This window comes from Elephantulus edwardii, unplaced genomic scaffold (genome assembly GCF_000299155.1).
Source record: "Elephantulus edwardii isolate Elephantulus edwardi_28Jun2011 unplaced genomic scaffold, EleEdw1.0 scaffold00398, whole genome shotgun sequence".
Classification (NCBI taxonomy): Eukaryota; Metazoa; Chordata; class Mammalia; order Macroscelidea; family Macroscelididae; genus Elephantulus; species Elephantulus edwardii.
In genome coordinates, this window is record NW_006400148.1 from 588,061 (window position 1) to 610,564 (window position 22,504).

Sequence of the window (22,504 nt, forward strand, 5' to 3'; positions counted from 1 at the left end):
GGCACATAACAATTACAGTGTTTCTCATCCCAGAACACTTGATCATGATAATGTGAAACTTATACTTGAATCAAGAAGCAGTCATCAGAACAGAGCAAGGAAATACTGCACGGTTCAAAATTGGGAAGGGCATACGCCAGGGATGTGTCCTGTCTCCATTCCTTTTGAATCTATATGCAGAACAGATCGTCCAGGAGGCTGTTGTTGTTATGTGCCATGGACTGCCAGGAAAACAAACAGATTTATCTTGGAGAGGATTAAACCAAGCTACTCCTTGGAGGCAAAGATTTTGAGACTTCATCTGACATAGTTTGGTCATGTTGTAAGTAGGGACCGGTCCTTGGAGAGGGACATCATGCTTGGGAGGGTGGAGGGCAGGCACAGCAAGGGAAGGCCCTCTGGGAGGTGGATTGATTTGGTGACTGGGGCAATTGGGATGAGTGTCAGAGACAATGAGATTGGCACAGGACAGAGCAGAGTTTAGAGCTGTTGTACATAGGGTCCCTATGAGTCGCAAGCAACTCGATGGCACATAACAAGAACAACAACAACAACAGTATTTCTCATAATCTACCCTTTAGCTGCTCTTGAAATGTTTCATTTGCTCTTATTGTTCACTAGCTAACTTTCTACGTCCAAACCTGGGAAGCTATGAACGAGGTGACTGGAGATATAGACATAGCATCGGGCAGAGCCCATTTGAGTCTTCGTTGGTGAATGAGCATAAGAATTGGTTCTAGAGATGACAGTCCACAGAGTCTTAGTAGTTCCTCTTCCTAGGATGACTTTACCCAAACCCTTTTTCTTTAGTACAATTTTATTTATCCATCTGGCTGAATGATTACTCTCTCAATGAAGTTTTCTCCTGCCTTAAGGCACCACAGCTCTTCCCTCTATTTTGCTGTCACTTCACAAGGCATGTTTCGTTGTACTACAGTAATGAGTATCACTTAACACCTTATAGCAGAGCTTTCTGAAGGAAGGCAAGGATTTTGTCTTCTTACTATTTCTACCAAGACTATCACAAAAATAACTTCAACAATTATTCCTTGAATAAATTATGAGTTGGAGAGTTAAGAAGTCATGATCTCCTTTAACAGTCTATAAAGTTTAAAAAAAGCTGAATATCTTCAAGCTTATTGTCAATAAGTCAGTTCAAACTCATAGCACCCCTCAGTGTATTTCCAAAAGTGTAAATACTGAGGATGGAGCTGTTTCTTCAACTCATAGAAACCCTGTGTGCAACAGAATGAAACCATGTACCATACTAATAGTCTCTGTTGTGCTTAAACTCATTCCTATAGTTACCGTGCCAACCCAACATATTAAGAACTTTTCTCTTCTTTGCTGACCCTGTGACATGCTCAAAAAATACGAGATGAAGTCATGTGCTGATAGTTAAGGAGCATTCAGGATGCACTATTTCTGTCTCAGATCTGTGTGTCTTTTTGGCATTCACATTCACACATTACCGTGAGGTCAGGATCAACTCCAGTTGCCTTTCTGAAGCTGTAAATCTCAAAGGGATAAATTATCTATCTTTCTCCTGAGTATCTTCTGGTGGATTAGAAACATGCTACATTAATTTATTAATTGCCTATGGACTAGGTCATCAAATCTCCTCTATCTCTCTCATGCTGACAAGTTAGAATAGACTCATAGCTGACCCATTAGTGGGTTTGCAGAATCTGTAAGTTGAACAGAATAAGATTATTCATCTTTCTCCTTTCTCCTTTCAGCAACAGAAGTTGCTGTTTTCCACACAAATATTTGTCAACCAGAGTTCCAATTCATGGTATATTTAATATTCTTCACACATCCCTATTTAAAGACATCAAATCTTAGTTCTTCCCTAATCATTGTTCAACTTTTACATTCACACAAACAACAGGAAATACATGACTTGAGATAGGTACATCTTAGTCGTAAACTGACACCATTGCTCTTTAGATTTTAAAGAGGTACCAGACAACAGATTTGCCCAATAAATACATCTTTTGATATTTTGATTTCTGCTTCCACTGGTATTGATTATAGATGCAAGTAAAAAGAAATCCTTGAAAATTTTAATCTTTGTCCATTTATTTCAGTGTTGCTTACTGGTCTCGCAGTGAGATTTTCTGTTTGCTTTATGTTGAGATGGAAGACATACCAAAGGCTAAGTCTTAGATATTCCTAAGTAAAGCCTCCAAGTCCTCTACTTTCACTGATGGTTGTTATCAGTTGGAACTGACTCAGTGACAGTAACTGACACACAGATTGTGGAGGATTATTGAGATTGTTTTTCTTCAATCCTATGCCATAGTCTTTTTCTTTATTTGTTATTGTTAGGTACCATTAAGTCAAGTATAACTCATAGTGACCCTATGAACAAAAGATCTAAAACCAGTCCTGTCCTGCTCCATCTTCACACTTCCTGACACACAAGAGCTCATTGAAGCAGTAACCTTTCCAATCCACCTGGTTGATGGTCTTCTCCTTTGCCAACCCTCCACTTTTCTCAACATCAAGTAATAGCACCTCCCAGCAATATGTCCAAAGTATGTGAGGCAATTTATTGTCCAGTCCTTAGATGCATAACAAGTTATTGGAAAGACCATGGACTGAATCAGATGTCCTCAAACTGATACAATTACTCCTCAATAATTTGGAGAAGTCTCTAACTGCAGCCTTTTCCACTGTAATAGGTTTCCTGATTTCCTGACTGCTGGTACCAAGCATATTAATTTTGGATTCAAGCAAGATGAAGTTGACCATTTCTATCTTTCCCCCATCTATAATGATATTGCTTATCAATCCAGTGGTAAGTATTTTTGTCTTCTACCTTCTAAAATTATTTGTTCAGAGTACACATTGAGCAAATATAGTAAATGAATGCCACCTTTACACTGAATTTAATTCTTTCTTGAATTTAAATATTTGTTCTGATAGAATGACTGCTTCTTGGTCTAGGTTCAGGTTGTGTGTAGTAGAATTAAAATTTCTGAAATTCTCATTCTTTGTTATTCATCATGATCTATACAATGGCAAATCTTTGCATAGTCAGTAAAACAAAACACTTTTCTGATTTTTTTTAAAAATCTCAGCCATGATGCATCTGAGATCAGCAGTGATTCTACAATCTCTTCTAAAGCCAGTTTGAGTTTCTAACCATTCTCTATTCATGTCCTGCTCTAGTAATCTGTAAATAATCTTCACCAAGATTTTGCTTGTAGGTGATATTAATAATATTGTTAAATAATTTTCCCATTCTGTTAGATCAGCTATTTTTGACCACAAATAAGCACCTCTTTCAGTTAGTTGCCTGCAAATCTCTTGCCATTGATACTTGAAGTGATACTATTATCATATTCTTGATGCCTATTTTTTAAATTCCTTCAGTGAAGTTTTGACTTCTTCCTTTAGTGTAATTAATTCTTAGTCATAAACTACTTCTCAATATGACTCTTAAAGTATTCTCTTTGGTAAAATAAGTTTATGTATTTCTTCCATCTTCTTTTGATGATTTCTGTTTCACTTCTTCTCTTGCCCATAGAATCCTTCCTTAACTATTGTAACTCACACTTTTTTCTTCATTTCTTTGGCTGGAGAAATGCTAGACATAGTCTTCCTTTTGGTTTTCTAACTCCACGTCTTTTCACATTTGGTTATGCTAAAATACTTTGCACTATCTTCCCAAAATGTCTTTTGAAATATTCTGTTCAGCTCTCTCTTCATCATTTCATGTTTTTCTATATACCCAAACAAATAAAATATTTGTAGACAATAACAAGTAAGTTAAGGTTTTAATCTATTGAGAGCTCTGTGAACATAACATAACAGAAAAAATTGTAATCAGTCAAATCCTCATTTGGGGGAATTTCTTCATAAACAAGTGCTTACACACACACACACACACACACACACACACACACACACACACACACACACCTGTTATTTCTAAAAGCCACAGGTTTATACCAAATCAAACAATTGGATGAAATTTTTTAACTTCACATCTTTTTTGTATAGATAATCTTTTGAATTTGAGAGTCAGCATCTATTACAACTGGTTCCAATTTATGTGCATGTAGTAGTAAAATTACTTTTAAAAAAGCCTGAGGTGTCAGCTGAACAAGGCATGACCTAACAGGAAAAGAGAATTTCAGTGACCCATTCATATTTGTTTTTCCAATATTTCCTTTTAGGGACAGACACTAATAATCTATTTTGAGAGAAGGCATGATCTGAAGAGTTTTTGCATCTGTTCTGTTCTGACTGTGTCAAGACAGACAGAGCGTATTGGTATTTAAACACGAAGATAATGTAAAAAAGACAGGATTTGGAATTAAGCAAGTATTTTAACTATAAAACACTATATTAATAAGAAATGTTTGCAAATTATTGAGTTTCCTTTACCTCAATTTTATTATTTGTAAAAGAAGATTAAATAAATGAAATATCACAAAATGGGTATGAGGGTTAAATCATAAAATGGATGTGAATAATTTGGTATAGAGTAACCAATCCTTTAAAAATACTTTTTCAACTACTTTTCCCTTAACTTGTTTTGTTGTTAATATAAATCTGACAAATTGATGTCAAAGGTATACACACAAACTTCATTTTAGTTGAACATTGTAAAACAGCTTTCCCCATCTCTAATGTTGTTGCTAAGCTTTGTACAGTCAGTTCTGAAGCCTGAACAAGAACCTTGAACCATCCTTTTAACTGCTAGTATGCTTCAGTTCACTCTTGCAGCCATTGTGTCAATCCTCTTGGTTGAGGGTCTTTCTCTCCTATTTCTCACAGATACAGATATATGTGAAAAAAAAATTAGCCCCACCCAAATATATTGTTCACAAGTTACACACTAAAAATCTATAGGTGAATTATTTCACAATAAAAGATTATTTTATCAAGTTATTTGGCATCTAAATGTTTAAACTGAATGCTTCAATTTTAATAACATAACAGCTTCTTTGGTGGAATCTTAGGGAGCTGTAATTTATTAGCAACCTTTTGGGGGACTGAAGAGGGGACAGTTTTTCAAATCCTAGATGCTCCTCCTGTGTACCTCTCTCATACAGGCTGTTACAGGCTCTTGTGGATTCCTAGAAAGGAACTAATACCTCTTGAGGTGTCTAAGTGTCTACCCTGACTAGGCATTTACAGGCTGACAGATGGATTTCTTAGATAGGTAGACACATTTACACGTAAGGTTTAAGTGGTGAGGGGGGGTGGAAATGTCACATTTGATGCTGATGAGCTCTGGTAATGAGATTCTTGTTGGAAGAAGATTGTGGGCACTGCCCCTTTTGGCAGCTTCCCCTAGAGTAAAAAGGAATAGAAGCAATATGCTTACAGATGTTGATATGCCTGTTACCGTGGCAACATAAGTCTTTGCCTTTGTGGCTGCTGCTAGAAATGTAGCATCTGGCTCGGGGCCCATCTGTTATACTGATGGTAGCATCTGCCTCTACCTTTTTTTCTGTGCATCTATTTTGGACTCTTTGTACTCTGCCCACCTTCTGCTATCTCTTCTGATGGCAACATCTGCCACTACTTGCTGTGGCTTTATGTCCAAAATTTTAAATTCCATAGAGTGTCAGCCAAGTAGTATAGTGACTCTAGCACCTAGATAGTCTTTTACCTGTGAAAAGCTGTTTCACTGAAGATGTTTTCCTTAGTCAGACTTTCTGTTCCTGATATTTGGATGATTTCCTTTGCAACCTCAAATTTGCCATTGTAGCATGCCCTAGAGTTATTGAAAATACTTTGTTAATAACAATAATAATACAAAGATAAAAGCAGTCTCTCTTCAGGACTTCTGAAACTATACTCACAGGTGCAGAGGGGTGTCTCCATAAATATTAACAACATGGGGCTGAACTTCTGAATCACTTTGAAGCAGGTATTTCACTATGTCACGGTGACCAAAGCGAGAACAGAAATGGAGTGGGACATGGTCTTCATTATCCTGAGCATTCACTGTCATCAACGAGAAGGGTGAAAAAGTACATTAACTAGTATCCTCTATTTCTCAGCCTTCATGTGGTAGAGTTAGAGACTTTTCTTAGCACCTGATAGAGTCCGGAAATGTGCAGTTAATGATGATAATAAAGAAAATTTAAAATGTTATAATTCTAGGCTATCACCAGTTACCACATTAAACAGGTTTCTTTGTAGCTCCCATGAATTCTGTAGAATGTATCTAAACAAATCTACCTCGCACAATGGAACACTTCAGAAAACAGCTTCACTTTGTGTGGCACCATAACCAACACTGCACTGTTTGTACCAGCAGTCAGGAAATTCAAAGATGAATAGAATTTGAAAAGTCTGCTGTCAGACACCTCTCCAAAGCACTGAAGACCAACAATGGCAATCTGGAGACTAAAGTATGTCTGCTTTAGACCCTGGTCTTTGGAATTACTTGCTATGTTTCAGAAAGCTGGACAATGACTAGGGATGATAGAAAGAGAACAGATACCTTTGAGCTGTGGTGCTGGAAAAGAGTATTGAACATACCATGGACTGCTAGAAGAACAAACAGGTTTGTCCTGGGGAGGGTGAAACCAGGCTGCTCCCTGGACACAAGGATTCTGAAGCTTTGTCTGACATACTTTGGACATGTTTCAAGAAGACACCAGTTTTGGAGAGGGAAGTCATGCTTGAGAGGGTGGAGGGACAGTGCAGGAGAGGAAGACCCTCAGTGAGATAGATTGATCCAGTTGCTAGGGTAATGGGAGTAGGTGGGTCAGAGGCAATAAGACTGGCAAGGGATAGGGTAGGGTGTAGGACTGTTGCACACAAAGTCACTAGGAGATGTAAGTACGTCGATGGCACATAACAAAAACTGCAATATACATAAGATAGTCTTGGCCTTATTTCCACTGGTATCGTCTTTCAAATAGATTTTTCTCTGGAGATTGATAAAAATAAAATTAAAAATAAAAGATTATGATCAGTTTGCCATTCCCAGGAGATTTGGTTCAGTAGGTAAAAGGGATGAGCCTTGATAGCTATATTTATAACACTGATTTTAAAAATCAATTCATTGCCATTAAGTCAATTACAACTAATAGTTGACTCTCCAGTGAGTTTATAGAGACTGTAAACTATGTGGGAGGAGGTAGTCTTTCTTTCTTCCATGGGGCAGCTGATGGATTTGAACCAGTGGCCTTTAAGTTAGCAACACGATTCCTTACATATTATATCACCAGAGCACCCTGTAACACTGTTTAGGATAGTTTAAATTTATTTTTATCTGAAAACTATAATATTTCACTTTGCAAGCACGAGCTAAGGTATAATATTTTTTAAAAGAGGCCAGTCTTACTGGAATATCATAGTTAAGTAATTGGTTAAAAGATGTTTACCTGCATTTTCTTTACTATGAGAAACCATTTGACTATATGGATCATAAAACTTTGTTGAAAACATTTTAAGAACTACATACCAGAGTATTCTATTGTGCTCCTGTGGAACCCACAAAAGCAGTCATTTCAAGAGAATAAGCGGATAGTGTGAAGTTTAAAGATAGGAAAGATGTCTCAGTAGTGTATCTTTATAACTAGCCAGTACATAAAACTCAAGCCCATTGCTGTTGAGTTGGAGCTGATTGATAACTGGCTTTCCAGCAGATTTTCAGAGATGCAAATAGCATAAATGAGGATTTTCCATCTCTCTCCTGTGGAGCAGTTGGTAGATTTGAACTACGCATCTTTTAGTTGGCAGAACAATTGTCTGTCCACCATGCCTCCAGAGCTCACTTATCAATTCATAGACTGAACAAATAATCCAAAAGTTGTACTGTATGAAGAAGAATATGGCAAAAGGATTGGAGGAAAGCTCATCCACAACATGCTGTATGTAGAGACACAATCTTGCTTGATGCCACTTTGAGGAATAAGGCATGCCTAACCCCAGACTTGTTTTATTCCCCCAATCACCTCATTTGCATGTTATGCTTGTATTGAATAAAGATTAAAATAAATTTGTATCTTTTCATGAAAATGATGGTGAAGAATAGTGATTGTATCATAGATTGTCAGAAGAGTAAAGAAATTTGTCTTAGAAGAAATGCAGCCAGTATGTTCCTTAGAAGCGAGAATGCTGAGACTTCATCTAATGTGCTTTGTTGATTGTGGTATTGGGTTTATTGTTCAAAATAACACGCTTAGTCATTGATTAAGGGAGCTAGGTGGCCTAGTGGTAAGAAACTGTGCTACAATTGTAAAGGCATGTGGTTTGAATCTCTCAGCTACTCTCAGTAGGAGAAAGATGGGCAACCTCATCCCATGTGATTTATTGCTTCTGAAAACTGCTGTAGGGTCAGCTATGAGTCAGGTCTGACTGCACAATACTCAGCAACAACAGTCATTGATTGCCTTTGATCTTGCCACAAGGTTGGGTGGGAATATATGAATAGAGTGTGTTAGTTTATCCACTAGTGAATTAGCTAAACTCACCATTAAACTGTGTAGATTTAAGAGCAGAAATCGGGAATCTCAGCATCAATTCTGAAGAAGCAGGAGCATATATTCTTAAGGGTCGAAGAGTCCTGCATAACTGAGATGGAGACCTAAAGGAACAGCAGCAGCCAGCAGCCTCGGCAGAAAACCAGAAACTCACCCAAGACAGAGGCAAAGGCCTTTACTTAAGAGCTTCTGGAGGACTGACAGGAGATACCATAAGTGGTAGGACTAAGAGAACTTTTTGACACTGGCCTAGACTGTAAGGCTGAGGGCCAGATGGCCTGTGGCTATGTTTGAGAAGTTGTCAGGACTGTATCTTGTTGCAATCTGAGTTTTAGCCTGTTAACTTACCAAATAAACCCCCAAATCATGAATACGGTTCTGTGCAAATTGTCAGCTATAGCTGTTTCAGACCCATGAAAGCAATAGGATTGGTATTAGAGGTGCAGAAGCATGTTGGATGCATGTCTGACCTCACGGGAATTGGGTTTGTATTGTGGATGCTGTTGCTGGGGTAGATCCCCCTTGCAAAGTTAGTAGCCGTGAGAGTTGTCCATTCCCATGCCTCCCTTGCTCTTCACACAGACATGTCATCAGCAGGGAGTAGTCACTAGAAAAAAAAATATTATGCTTGGCAAAGTAAAGCATAAGTTGAAAAAAGGACTCTCAATGAGATGTTTTGACATAATAACTGCAACAATGGCCAATGGCATCAGACACAGCAATGTTTGTGAGAATGGCAAAGGACCAGACGATATGTAGGATTGATATGAATTAGCAACCCCTAGGTGGCACCTAACAACAGCAACAACAAGCTGTTTTCCTTAATATTGAAACTGTTTTGTCTAATGTCTAATTTACTGTATATAACAGGTAGAAATTAATCGACTGAACTATTTTTTGTTGACATATAATAGCATAAAAGGAGCTCTGGTGGCTTAGTGGTTAGGAATTGCACTGCCATTGCAAAGGTATATAGTTTGAATCCGAAAGCAACTCTGTGGGCGAAAGCTAGACAGTCTCTTTCTGAGCAATTTACTGCCTCTAAAAACGCACAGGAGGTTAAGTCATGGGTTGGTTCAGAGTTGTTGATACACAATAACAACATAATCATTCATGCCAGTTAAATTGTATGTACTGATTCTGTAGTAAGAATTTATATTCTTTTTAGCCTAATGTTTGACAATTCCTTACATTTTGAGAATTGTTCTACTGCAGGTACTTCTATGATACCAGGCTACCATCTTTACAGTATTGGAAAGTGTGTTTTCCCAGACCCCCTTGGAGTGAGTGCACAGGATTAACAGAGGATTACTACAGTGAAACTATTGTCTCTTATTTATGGCCATTCTGGGTAGGGTGTTCTAATTCTTCCAAAAGGGATTGGCTAGCTGGACACAATCTTGCAAAGGACTAGTTGACTGGTACACAAATAGAATACATACACAAATACAAAACTACTGAATAGCATTTAGTTACCATAGAAGGAGTGGAGGAGTGAGCAGTTTGGTAAATTTGTGGTTGACCTGCCATGACTATGCCTTGAACCTGATTAGGAGCTTATTCATAAACAGCCATTCTAAGAGCGGTTTTTAGAGGTGCACTGAAGAAACGTACAAAAAGATATTGCACTAAAAGGTGGTGGGAACCACAAGATAGGCAGTTCCAATGGTTCTCTCTGGTTCACAGAGAGAGAGAGCAAAACACATTAGCTCAGCTTGAGGGATACTTGCTAGCAGAACAGGGTGCCATGGCACACTCATCATGAGAGCCAAAAGATCTGTACCACTTTTCAGAACAGAACAGAGGCCCAGGAAGGCCAAGCAGCAGAGGTGAGGCTCAACATAGTCCAACAGCAAGGCAGATGTCTCTGAACTCTTGCACCCTTCCAAATTGTGTGGTATAGCTGAAGAGAGAGAGTAGTGCATGGAGAAGAAAAGGATCTGCCAGTAAGACTAAAAGAAGTCAAGAAAACTGCTGTTGAATGCTATCCTAAATAACTAATAGCACCCTGTCTCCTAAATTGTATCCTTTTACTTCTAGTTGACTGTAATTTTAAATTGACGTGGGTCATGGACTGTAAGTAGAGTCCATGAGTTCCATGAAGTGACTGGAGCACAATGTCAAACTCAATGAGAGAAAGAAGAGGGCTAAGAGGAAGGAGATTAGTAGATAGTAGTGAGATAACGACATGATGCTTCTCCAGCAGGCTGAAGAAGTCTGGAAATCTTCAACATCTACCTCAAAGAAATACAATTTGTTTTGGTTTCTATTAAACAATTTGTTTAGTGCACATATGTCCAAAGTTCAGAGGAGTTATCCTTGCACAATTTTAAATAATGACCATTTGTTGTTGTTGTGCACTGTAGAGTTGGAATTGACCAATATCTGACCCTCTGGCAGGTTTTTGGAGGCAGTTTTTCACACAGGAGGAGGGTGATTGCCCATCCTTCTCCCACAGAGCAGTTGGTGGGACAGCTGGTGTCCTCGAACCCTGTGCATTCAGAATTGCAGTGCAGCTTCTTACTTCGAGGCCACCAGTTGAAGCCCTATTTACAGTCTCTCCCAATCAGTACATCATAGTAGACTCTGAATTAATGACACAAAAAATAGGGTATAGCCTACACTGGTAATGCAGCAATGAAAACAGTTGCTTTATCCATTTCCCACTGGTAGCAGGGGTTAGTACTTTAAACTCAGATATATTATTTTTTTTTCAGGGCTTTTGTGTCAGAGTGTTTACCCACAACTGGTAGTACTGTAGCTTCTCAGATCATTTTTGAGCTTTGATTTTGGATACTGATTCTATCATGAAGATTCCTAATGTGGCTTTACTCACTCCTGGAGATTTGGGAAGCTGCTTAATATCATATAGTATGTTCTTTCTAGGCTCAAATTAGCAGGACCTAATCTCTGATACTTGAATGTAAACAAAAATAAATAAAAAAGAAGGAAATAAAAATATTAGTAGTTGCTGTTATTATGTACCATTGACTATTAGTTATAGCAACTGTATGAATAATGGCTCTGAACTTGCCCTATCCTGAGTGAACTTCACCATCTCAGACACACCAGTTTTCATTTTAACTGTCGGTGTCAATCCAGCTCATCTACGGTCTTCACCCTCTGAACTGACCCTCCACCTTTCCAAGCATGATGTCTTTCTCCAAAGACTGGTCCCTCCAGGCAACATGTCCAAAATATGTGAGATAGAGTTCAGAACCCTTGCCTCCTAGGGACAAATTGGTTTTACCTTCTCTAGGAGAGAACTATTTGTTCTCTTGGCAGTTCGTGCTATGTTCAATACTTTTCTGCAGCACCACAACTCAAAGGCATTGATTCTTCTTCTGTCATTCTTATTCATTATTCAGCTTTCAGATACATAGCAAGTTATTAAGAAGACCACGGTCTGGATAAAGCACACCTTAGTCTCTTAAATGAACTCTTGCTCTTTAAACTCTGGAGAGATACTTGACAGCTGATTTTCCCAATACAACCTGTATTTCGACTGCTAGAGAGGGTGAGATCAGGCTGCTTCTCTGAGGCCAAGGATTCTGAAGCTCATTCTGATATACCTTGGGTATGTTGGAAAGAGGGAGCCCTCCTTGGAGAGGGACATCATGCTTGGAAGGGTGGAGGGACAGCACAAGAGTGGAAGACCCTGGATGAGATGGATTGACTCAGTGACTAGGGTAATGGGGGTAGGTGTGTCAGAGACAATGAGGTTGGCTCAATTTAGAGCAGGGTTCAGAGCTGTTGTTCATGGGGTCAGTATGAGTCACAAGAGGCTCAATGGCACATAACAACTACAAGAATGCCAAGATTGTTGATTGTGGATCCAACAGAAATATGAGCAGTACACCATTAATCCTCAACAATATTATAGTCACTATGTTCTAGGCCATAACTTGCCATGATCCACGAAGTAGAATGCAATTGCATAAGCAATAAAGCATAAATAGCCACTTTTTAAAATTTTATTTACTTTCAGCCAAGATCATCCTGACATCCATAGAGATATCTCTGGGTGCTATGGCCTCTTATAAATACTACTTGAACTTCTGGCAGTTCCCTCTCTATGTACTCTTCTTCTAGCTGTTTTATAGATCTCCTTTCTTGGAAATAGGAAAAATATGGACCTTTTGCAATTAGCTGGTTAGACAACTGTCCTACAAATTTCCTGGCATAAACTGGTGAGTGAACCAAGGGCTGTATCTTCAATTGCAACAAGTCTATTGGTTTCCCATATATACCTGGGGCTTTATTTTTTGCCAATGCCTTCAACGAAGCTTGAACTTCCTTGTTCATGACCATTGGCTCCTGTTTATATGGTACTTCCTGAATTCTTTCAGTGTCAATCAGTTCTTTTTGGTACAGTGGCTCTGTGTATTCTCTCCATCTTCTTTTGGTACTTCTTGGGTCATTCAACCTATTGCTCATAGCATCTTTTGAGATTATGGATTGAGACAAATTTATTTATCAGTTCTCTCAGCTTGAGAAACGTCAAGGAAATTATTCCCTTTTTTTCCAGTTCCAGTTCTTTGCACTTCCCTTTACAATATTTTGTTCAGTCTTCTTAAGCTGCCCTTTCAAGTCTTCTGTTCTTTTTTTACATTAACATATTTCCCCATTGTTTTGGCTTCTCAATGCTCTAATTCAGTTTTCATACTCTCTTCTGATATCCATTTTATTATTGTTATTGGATTTTTTCCCTCCTATGTCTTTGTAATGATCTTTTGCATTTTCATGGATTATATCCTTGATGCCATCCCATAATTTAATTAGTCTTTAATCATTGTTGTTCAATGCTTCAAAGTTGTTTAGGAAGTGGATGCCATGCCTTTTTCCAAACTTGTCACAGTGTGCTATTGTTGTTATGTGCCATTGAGTCACATGTGATACATAGCGACCTTATGTACAGCAGCTCTGAACCCTTTCCTGTCCTGAGCCAGTCTCACTAATTCTGACACACCAACCATGTATCTAATTAATTACTTTTATGTTATATGGAGGAGTGGCATCCACTTACATAATAGCTTGTCTCTGGAAAACCTATGAACCTGGAGAGAGGATGAAAGGCACCCAAGTGTTGAGGACTCTCCTTCATAGGGTTGCTATGAGTTGCCTGCGACTCGACGGCACTTAACAACAACAACAACAATATTAATAACAGTTTGATAATTCCCACATTTCACATTGGCTGTCTTCCAGCTGGTTGACCAGTCTCCTGTCCTCCAAATAACCTGTCATAGACCAGTGTTCATGTCCAGAGCTGCAACTGTTAGTTGAAACACGTCAGTTGATATCCCATCAATTTCTGTGGCCATTTTTTTGCTAATGTCTTTACTGTAGCTTGAACTTCCTCTTTCATTACCAGTGATTCTTTATCATTTGGTACTTTCTGAAATATTTCTATGTCAGCTAAGTCTTTTTGGCACAGTGATTTTTGTATATTCCTTTCAATGTATAATGAAGCTTCCTGGATTTTGCCCATAGCATCTTGCAACTCAAGGCTGGAATTTGTTTTTCAGTTCTTTCAACTTGAGAAATTTTGAGCAATTTTTGGGAAATTTTCTATTCTCCAAATCTAGATCTCTGCCCATTCTATTATAATATTTTGCTTTGTCTTCTGGAGCTGTCTTTGAAATCTTTTGTTCAGCTCTTTTACTTTAACATCTCTTCATTTTGTTTTGGTCTATTGATGCTCTGATGCATTTTTCAAGGTCTCTTCTGACATCCGTTCTGTTGTTACGGTTTGTTGTTGTTGTTGTTTTCTTTCTGTCTTTGTAATGACCATCTGCTCTCTTCACAGATGATCACCTTGGTGTCATCCCACAACTCATCTGGTGTTTGATTACTGCTATTCAGTGCTTCAAATAAATTTTAAGATGGTTTTTAAATTCAGACAGAATAGACTTAAGATCATACTTTGGATTTCATGGACTTGATTTCATTTTCTTCAGCCTCAATTTCTTCTTGTACTTGAATAATTGATGGTCTTTCCACAGTAAGCACTTGGCCTTTCAACTGCTGATAATTGAGCTTCTCATATTAATTCTTCCACATATGTAGTCAATCTGATTTCTGTGCAGCAGGTCCATGTGCAAAGTCACCATTTCTATTTTATTAAATCATTGAATGTACAAAATTTGATCGTTCCATTTTTGTCACCAAATATGTTCTTTCTGGCAACCATTCATTCTTCATTGTTTCCACTTTTGCATTCTAGTCATTAGTAATGCATCTTATTCCATGTTTGGTCCTTTCTAGACTACAAAATATGGTAAAAATCATCTATTTCCTCTTCTTTGGCTTTAGCTGTTGTGCATATATTTGAATAATAGTCATATTAACAGGTCTTCTTTTTATGCATATGAATAATATCCTATCACTCCAGCTTTGTACTTCAGAATAGAATCGGATCTTTTTTTTTTAGGTGACATCTTCTTTATTGACAGCATCAACAGAATATTCATGGGAGAAGGACAGATAGGTGACAATGAGCCACCATCAAACATCCAACTCAGTCTTATGTTAGTGTCCTGTCATGCCCTCCACCCCTTACGTGATGACAATCAGGGAATTCCAAGCAGACACAGTCTGATTCTCATCACCCCTAGTTGGTGCCTGAGAGTAACTTCAGTGCGTACCATTTTAGGTGATAAGCTAAGATACAAAAAGGATGGAAATGTAATAAGTTATCAGGCCCAATCAATTGCCTTAGTATCATTAATTTTCATCTTTAAGCATCTTACTTAAGAGCTTTATTAGAGCTATAAGCTCAGGGTTCCAACCACAAGCATCACTGTTTATAGGCTTTAGACTTGTTTAGCTCTTTCAGAGTGTTCTACATGTATTCAAAAGGCCCTATGTTGTCCAGATAATGCACAAAGTATTTTTTAATATTGACCTTCTCAGTTCTCTGACACAGGATATTCTATACCTGGATTCTTTTAGGTCTTGACAAAATAGGATGTAAGGTAGGAAAGGGGATTTTTCCTTCTGTTAAATCTTCACTAAAGTTCCTGTTTTTATTGTATTCTTTGGAGTGTAGGTTTGCATAATCATCCCTAATCTGGAAAAAGTGCCCAAGTGTATGAGGCAGTTGCTTTATATCTTCTTTGTAATCAGAAAACACCAGCAGAGGATGCACAGCTGACTCAAACAGCCTGCCTATCCTCTGCAGCACCATAGCTTTGTACTCCTCTTCCATGGGACACAAGTCATTGTCTCTCCAGTAGATGTCCAGACCTTTATCCTGGTGAAGTTCTAAGAGTTGGTGTGTAAAATGCCTCAGGGCCTCTGGGTGGTCAAAGTCAAGACTTTTTCTAGCCTAAGGAAATACATATAATTAACTGAACTGATGACAGATGAATTTCCTAAATGCTGTGTGCCACGGGAAAGCTATGCGGAAGTTTCGAGTTATCTTCAATGTCATTAATAAGTAAACTGGCATTGTGATGTCATCAATGAGTAAACTGGCATTGTGCAGCATTTCTGTCACGTCAGTGATGATCTGTAGTTTTGTCTTCTGGAACTTTCAGCCAATGATTAAAAGCCTGTGTAAGTTTGGTTCTCACTTGCTTAGCTAGCCATTGGATTGAGTACATGTAGAGTTCTAAAAGAATTCTTCGGACTGTTCCTGGACACTTTTCCATTGTTTCTAAAATTCAAAGCTGGTGCTTCAAAGATGCTGTCACAACTTGCCCTGGATGGATCTGGGAGTAACTGTCAAATTTATTTTTTTAAACTATGAATGCAACATATTCTTCGCCTGTTTTTCTTTCTCAGCATAGTATATCATGTGATTGCCTGATTCAAAGTGGCCAAAGACAGTCTATTTCATCTCACTTAATACCTAGAGTATAGATATTTATGTGTTCCTTTTCATTTTTCACAACACTCAAAAGGTAAATTATATTAGAAAAAGCTGTTGTCCAGGATCTATTTATAGAGTTAATGAACAAGAGCATTAATTTAAAGACTAAGGTGTGCCTGACCCAGACCAATACCTTCATATGCATGAAAATGGTTATTTTCAATAGTTTCATATGACAGAAGAATTAATACCTTCGAGCTGTGGTGTTGGAAAAGAGGGCTGAAAATTCTATGGACTGCCAAAGAACAAATAAATATGCCATGGGTTGTCAGAAGGTCAAAAAAAAGAAAGAATAATGAATACTGGGGGGGGGGGACATAGATGGCAGTATTCAATTAAAAAATGTAAGTATACCTTTTATATATTGCTATTGGCATCTTTAAGTTGTCTCTGACTCAAAGAGACCCTGTGTACAACATAATTGAAATTGTGTCCAGTCTTCAAAATCTCACCTGTTCTTAAGTCTGTTGCAGTTACTGTGTTAATCCATCTCATTGTGGCTCACCTCCTTCCACAACCTCCTTTTCTAAGGAATAGTCCATCCTGACAATATGGTCAAAGTATGCAAAATTAAGTTTTACCATCCGTGTCCCTTAGAAGCATCATCTATACTTCTTCCAATACAGCTGTGTTTGTTCTTTTGTCAATATATATAGAATATTAAATACTCTTTGACCATACCACTACTCAGTAGCATCCATTTTTCAGTCTTTCTTATTTCTTGTTCAGTTTTCATGTGCAATGAAATCACTGAAATAATAAGACTTGGTTCAGGGTCACCTGAGCCTTTTAAACTGGCATTCTTGCTGATAACATTTATCACTACATTTATTCTATATCGGTGCTCTAGGGGTATATTGCACAAGGAGCTACTCTGATAACCCGAAGACCATGGCTCACATGATTGGAATCCACCAGCTGCTCTGCTATTTACTATCTTAGAAACTCAGTGGTGGTTTAAGTCAGTTACATTTTGCTATATGCTATAAGTCAGTTGTTGCATCTTGATGATGAGAGAAAGATTGTTTTAGGAACTCTGATAGGGTTGTGAGTTTACTGTTGGTCTACAAATGACAGGTCAGTAGTTCAAATCCACCATCAGATCCTCAACAGAAAGATCAACAGTCTCCTCCTACAAAGAATTACAACTTTAGAAGTTCAATAAAAGGCCCACGTAATTTGGAACAGACTAGACAAGGGGATTCGGCTTGAGTTTTATTGTTATAAGTCTCACTTAGCACTTAATGACCACTGATTGAAGTCTCGTCACTTCTATTTTTGTACACAATTATTCTCAGTATTATCCTACAAGATTTTAAAACAAGAGGAAATCTTTTAGAAAGTCTATGAAGCCCTTCTTTCCAAAACTTATTGAAAAATAAATCTTTAATGTCTTTTTTATTAATGAGTATCTCAGACAGACACCTCTTCTTTAGAAAGAAAGCTGCTGGTTCTTTTGATTATTTTCCTTTTTATAATACTTTTATTTTGTTCACATTCTCATAGAAGCCAGAGAAAGTCAATACCATAAGTCGATGTTTGAGAACAATCATAAGTCCAGGGCATCTCACGGGTCACATAAGAGTTCTTCCAGTATGTGAAGGACATTGTAAGTCAGAATTCAGAACAAGCCTCTATTAATTCACAATTTATCTTTGGTCATCCTTGGCTCCACCTAACATTATTCTTCACAGTCAAAACAATACACTTCAAAGTAGATGATTTATTTGGTAAACTATTGTAGTGGCCTAGAGTTTCTTCTTAAGAGAAAACAAATGTAAAGAGCAACAAAGACAGATCAGAAGAAATTTGACAACAGACTTACATAGTTCATGTACATATGCTTGTGCTTTTAATTCAGTCTTTGTATTCTACTGGGCATGTATTGGGTTCATTTGCAAGACAAAACAGAGGATTTATCGCATTTATTTCATATGAGGGAAATTGAATATATGATTTTTACCTTGTTATTATTGTTTTGATGTGTCATTGAGTCACCAGCAATTCATTACAACCCTGTGTACAATAGCTCTGAAGCTTGCCTTATCCTAAAGGAGTATCTCTGACTCCGACAGACCTACTCCAATCATCTCAATTATTGTGTCAATCTGTCTCATCTGGGGTCTTCTTCTTCATTCTCCCTCCACATTTCCAAGCATGATGTCCCTCTACAGAAACTGCTCCATCCAGGCCACATGCCCATTATATGTGAAAAGGAGTGGAAAAATCCTTGCCTTCAAGGATCAGCCTGATCTCACCCACTCCAGGATAAATTTATTCTCTAGGCACTCTATGCTATGTTAAATACTCTTCTCCAGCAGCACAACTCTAAGACATCAATTCTTTTGTCATCTTTAGTCATTTTCCAGCTCTCCGATACATAACAAATAATTGAAAATACCTTGGTATGGATCAGGCAAACCTTAGTCCTGAGACTGACATAATTATTCTTTAGCACTTTGGAGAGGTCCTGGACAGTAGACTTCCCCAAAATAATATATCTTTTTATTTCTTGAATGAATAATGCCAAGAATGATAATAGTGGAGCCAAGTAAGCTGAAATGGAAAACAACCTCAATCTTCTCCATCTATCATGGTGCTGCCAGTTGGCCAAGTGGTAAGAATCTTTGTCTTCTTGATATTGAGCTTTAGTCCATACTGAAGACTAGAGTCCTTGATCTTCTACAGAAAATGCCTCAGGTTGTCCTCAGTTTCAGCAAGCAAGGTTGTGCCTTCTGCATAGCATAGGTTGTTGACAAGCCTTCCACCAATTCTAATGCCACATTCCTCTTCACAAAGTCCAGCCTCATGAATGATCTTGTCCACATACTTACTGAAAAGGATATAGAGTTCCAGTTTCTCTGCAACCTCACCAGCATTTATTGTTTTCTGTTCTGTTAAATTTTACAGAAATTTTATTCTTACGGTGGTGAGATGATATCTCATAGTTGTTTTGATTTGCATTTCTCTTAGAGCTAGGGATTTTGAACATTTCTTCATGTGCTTGTTCACCATCTGAATGTCTTCTTTGGTGAAGTGTCTGTTCATATCCTGTGCCCATTTTTCAATTGGGTTGTTTACCTTTATCTTCTTGTGGTGCTCGAGTATTTTATAAATTCTAGATATAAGTCCCTTATCTGACATGTCATTACTAAATATTTTTCCCATTCTGTGGCTTCCCTTTCTACCCTATTGGAGAAGTTTTGAATGTGCATAGGGATTTGATTCTTAGAAGGTCCCATTCATCTATTTTATCCTCTCCTCGTAAATTTTTCAGGATGCTTGGAAGACTGTTTATGTTGTGGATTAAGGTTTCTAGAGTTCTTCCAACCTTTTCTCTAATGAAATTTATAGTCTTGAGTCTTGCTTTCAGTCCTAGGTCCATGATCCAATTTGAATTGTTTTTTGTGTATGGAGTGAGGTATGGATCTTGCTTGAGTTTTCTACAGATAGTTTTCCAATTTTGCCAGCACCGTTTGTTAAAAAAGCTATCATTTCCCCACTTAAATTATATCACAATCAACACTCTTGGCACCAGCAGCCAGGAAATTGAAAGACATATTGCCATGGGAAAGCCTGCTGTTAGGAACCTCTCTAAAGTACTCAAGAGCAACGGTGTGTCTCTGGAGACAAAGGTGCGTCTGGTACAGGCCATGCTCTTTGTAATCACGTGTTATGCATCAGAGAGCTGGACAATGACCAAGGAGGATAGAAGGATAATTGATGCTTTTGAGTTTTGGTGTTGGAGAAGAGTGCTGAAGGTGCCATGGACTGCTAAGAAAACAAACAGATTGATCCTGGAGAGGGTTAAAGCTGGCTGCTCCTTGGAGGCAAGGATTTTGAGGCTTTGTCTGACATACTTTGGTCATGTTGTAGGGAGAGACAGGTCCTTGGAGAGGGACATCATGCTTGGGAGGGTGGAGGGACAGCACAGGAGGGGAAGGCCCTCTGGGAGATGGACTGATTTGGTGACTGGGGCAATCGGGATGAGTGTGTAGGAGGTAATGAGATTGGCACAGGACAGAGCAGAGTTTAGAGCTGTTGTACATAGGGTCACCATGAGTCGCAAGTGACTTGATGGCACATAACAACAACAACAACAAAATATGATTTCATATCCTGTCAAAATCAGTTGACGATACGTAGATGGACTGATTTCCATATTCTCAGTTCTATTTTTTTGATCTATGTGTCTGTCATTTTACCAGTACCATGCTGCCTTTGATCACGGCAGTGTAGTAGGATTTGAAATCAGGGAATGAGATGCCTTCTACCTTGTTTCTCTTTTTAAGGAGTGCTTTGCTTATTCAGGTCCTCTTTCTATTCCTAATGAAATTGGAAATTGCCTTTTCCATCTCGTTGAAGAATGGAATTGGTATTTGTATTGGGATTGCACTGAACATGCAGACTGCCTTTGGTAGTACTGACAATTTCATGATATTGAGTCTTCCTATCCAAGATCAAGGTATATTCTTTCATTTCTCCAGGTGTCCTTTTGTTTATTGTAGTAACGCTTTGTAATTTTCTTTGAATAGATCCTCTGCGCATCTGGTAAGATTTATTCCCGAGTATTTAATCTTGTGATTAGCTATTGTGATGGGTATTGTTTTTCCTAGCTCCAGTTATGTATTCTCTTTGCAACCACTCTGGAAGGTAGTATGGTGCTTTCTCAAAAAGTTGGAATTAGAAATATCATTTGACTCAGTAGTTCCACTACTGGAAATATACGCTAAAGAAATCATAACTGCCTTCCAAGCAAATATATGCTCATCCATGTTCATTGTGTCTTTGTTCACAATAACAAAGAGCTGGAAAAAACACAAAAGCCCGTCAACAAACGAATGGCTAGAGAAACTTTGGTATATTCACACAATGGAATTCTATGCTGTATCAAAAAAGAAAGAACTGATGAAATACAAAATTGGTGATCCTGGTGGACCTTATGCTGAGTGAAATATCTCAGGCATTAAAAAAAAAACAAACCAAAAAAACAAACAACCCACAAAACAACAACAACAAAAAAACACCAAACCCAAATACTGAATACTGCCAATGTTGCAAAGCAGAACTGACATCAGAGTTGGGGGAAATCTAAGGGGGTATAAATAACGTGTATTGCACTGAAACAGATGAGGGAGAGAACTGTTTAGGAGGAATATATGATTTGGTATGATTGTCATGACAACAGTCCAGAATGAAAGCTGCATAGTGGAGTGGAATGGAGGGAGCATTGTATAATAATTTCTTTTTTTTTTAACTTTTCAAAGAGAAAAGTGAACCCTGGGGTGGGGAGAATTGGGTAGGAGGGAAAGTGTGCAACAATGAATGAATTCATATCCAATGTTTCTGTAAACTTTCATTAAAAGAAAAAAAAGAACATGAAAAGAACTCTAAAAACACAATAATAACCAAATTTTTGGATTTTTTTTTTGTGGTTTGGTTTATTTATTTTAAATGTACATAGGCAGGATGCATCCCTGATGTATTCCTTTACTGATTTTGAATGATGCAGTGTTTCCTTACTCTGCTCTGGTGACTGCTTTCTGGTCCAAGCATAGGTTTCACTTGAGTACAATCAAGTGTCCTGAAATTCTCATTCTTTTCAAGGACCACAATTTCTTGTGATCCACACAGTCAAATGTCTTCGCATAGTCAGTGAAGCACAGACATTTCTCTGGCATTCTCTGCTCTGAGCCAAGATCCATCTGACATTGGCTATGATGTCTCTAACAACACACCCTCTTCTAAACCCAGCTTGTATTACTGGTAGTTCCCTGTTAATGTACAGTTCCAGTTGTTTTGGGATAATCTTCACCAGAATTTTCTTGTGTGATTTCAACACTTTGTTGTTGTTATGTGCCGTTGAGTTGCTTGCGACTAATAAAGACCCGATGTAGAACAGAACCTAAATCCTGCTCTATCCTGTGCCAATCTCACTGCCTCTGACACAGCCATCCTGATTACCCCAGTCACTGAATCAATCCACCTCATGGAGGGTCTTCCCCTCTTGTGCTGTCCCTCCACCCTCTCAAGCATGATGTCCCTCTCCAAGGACCTGCCCTTGCTTACAACATGTTCAAAGTATGCCAGACGAAGACCCAGAATCCTTGTCTCCAAGGATCAACCTGGTTTAACCCTCTACAGGTTAAATCTGTTTGTTTTCTTG

General features: G+C 38.2%; 1 protein-coding gene and 1 pseudogene across 1 annotated transcript in view; both read right to left on the reverse strand.

Moving 5' to 3' along the window:
- The window catches only part of TNNI3K (TNNI3 interacting kinase), a 617,968-nt gene that overhangs the window by 452,780 nt on the left and 142,684 nt on the right, over positions 1-22,504 (reverse strand). Inside the window, exons 8-9 of the mRNA XM_006902367.1 lie at positions 5,826-5,970; positions 5,633-5,737 (exon numbers count right to left, since the gene is read on the reverse strand). Coding sequence (XP_006902429.1) covers positions 5,633-5,737; positions 5,826-5,970 — 250 coding nt within the window. The remainder of the gene's footprint in view (positions 1-5,632; positions 5,738-5,825; positions 5,971-22,504) is intronic.
- LOC102858758 lies at positions 15,189-16,117 on the reverse strand (annotated as a pseudogene).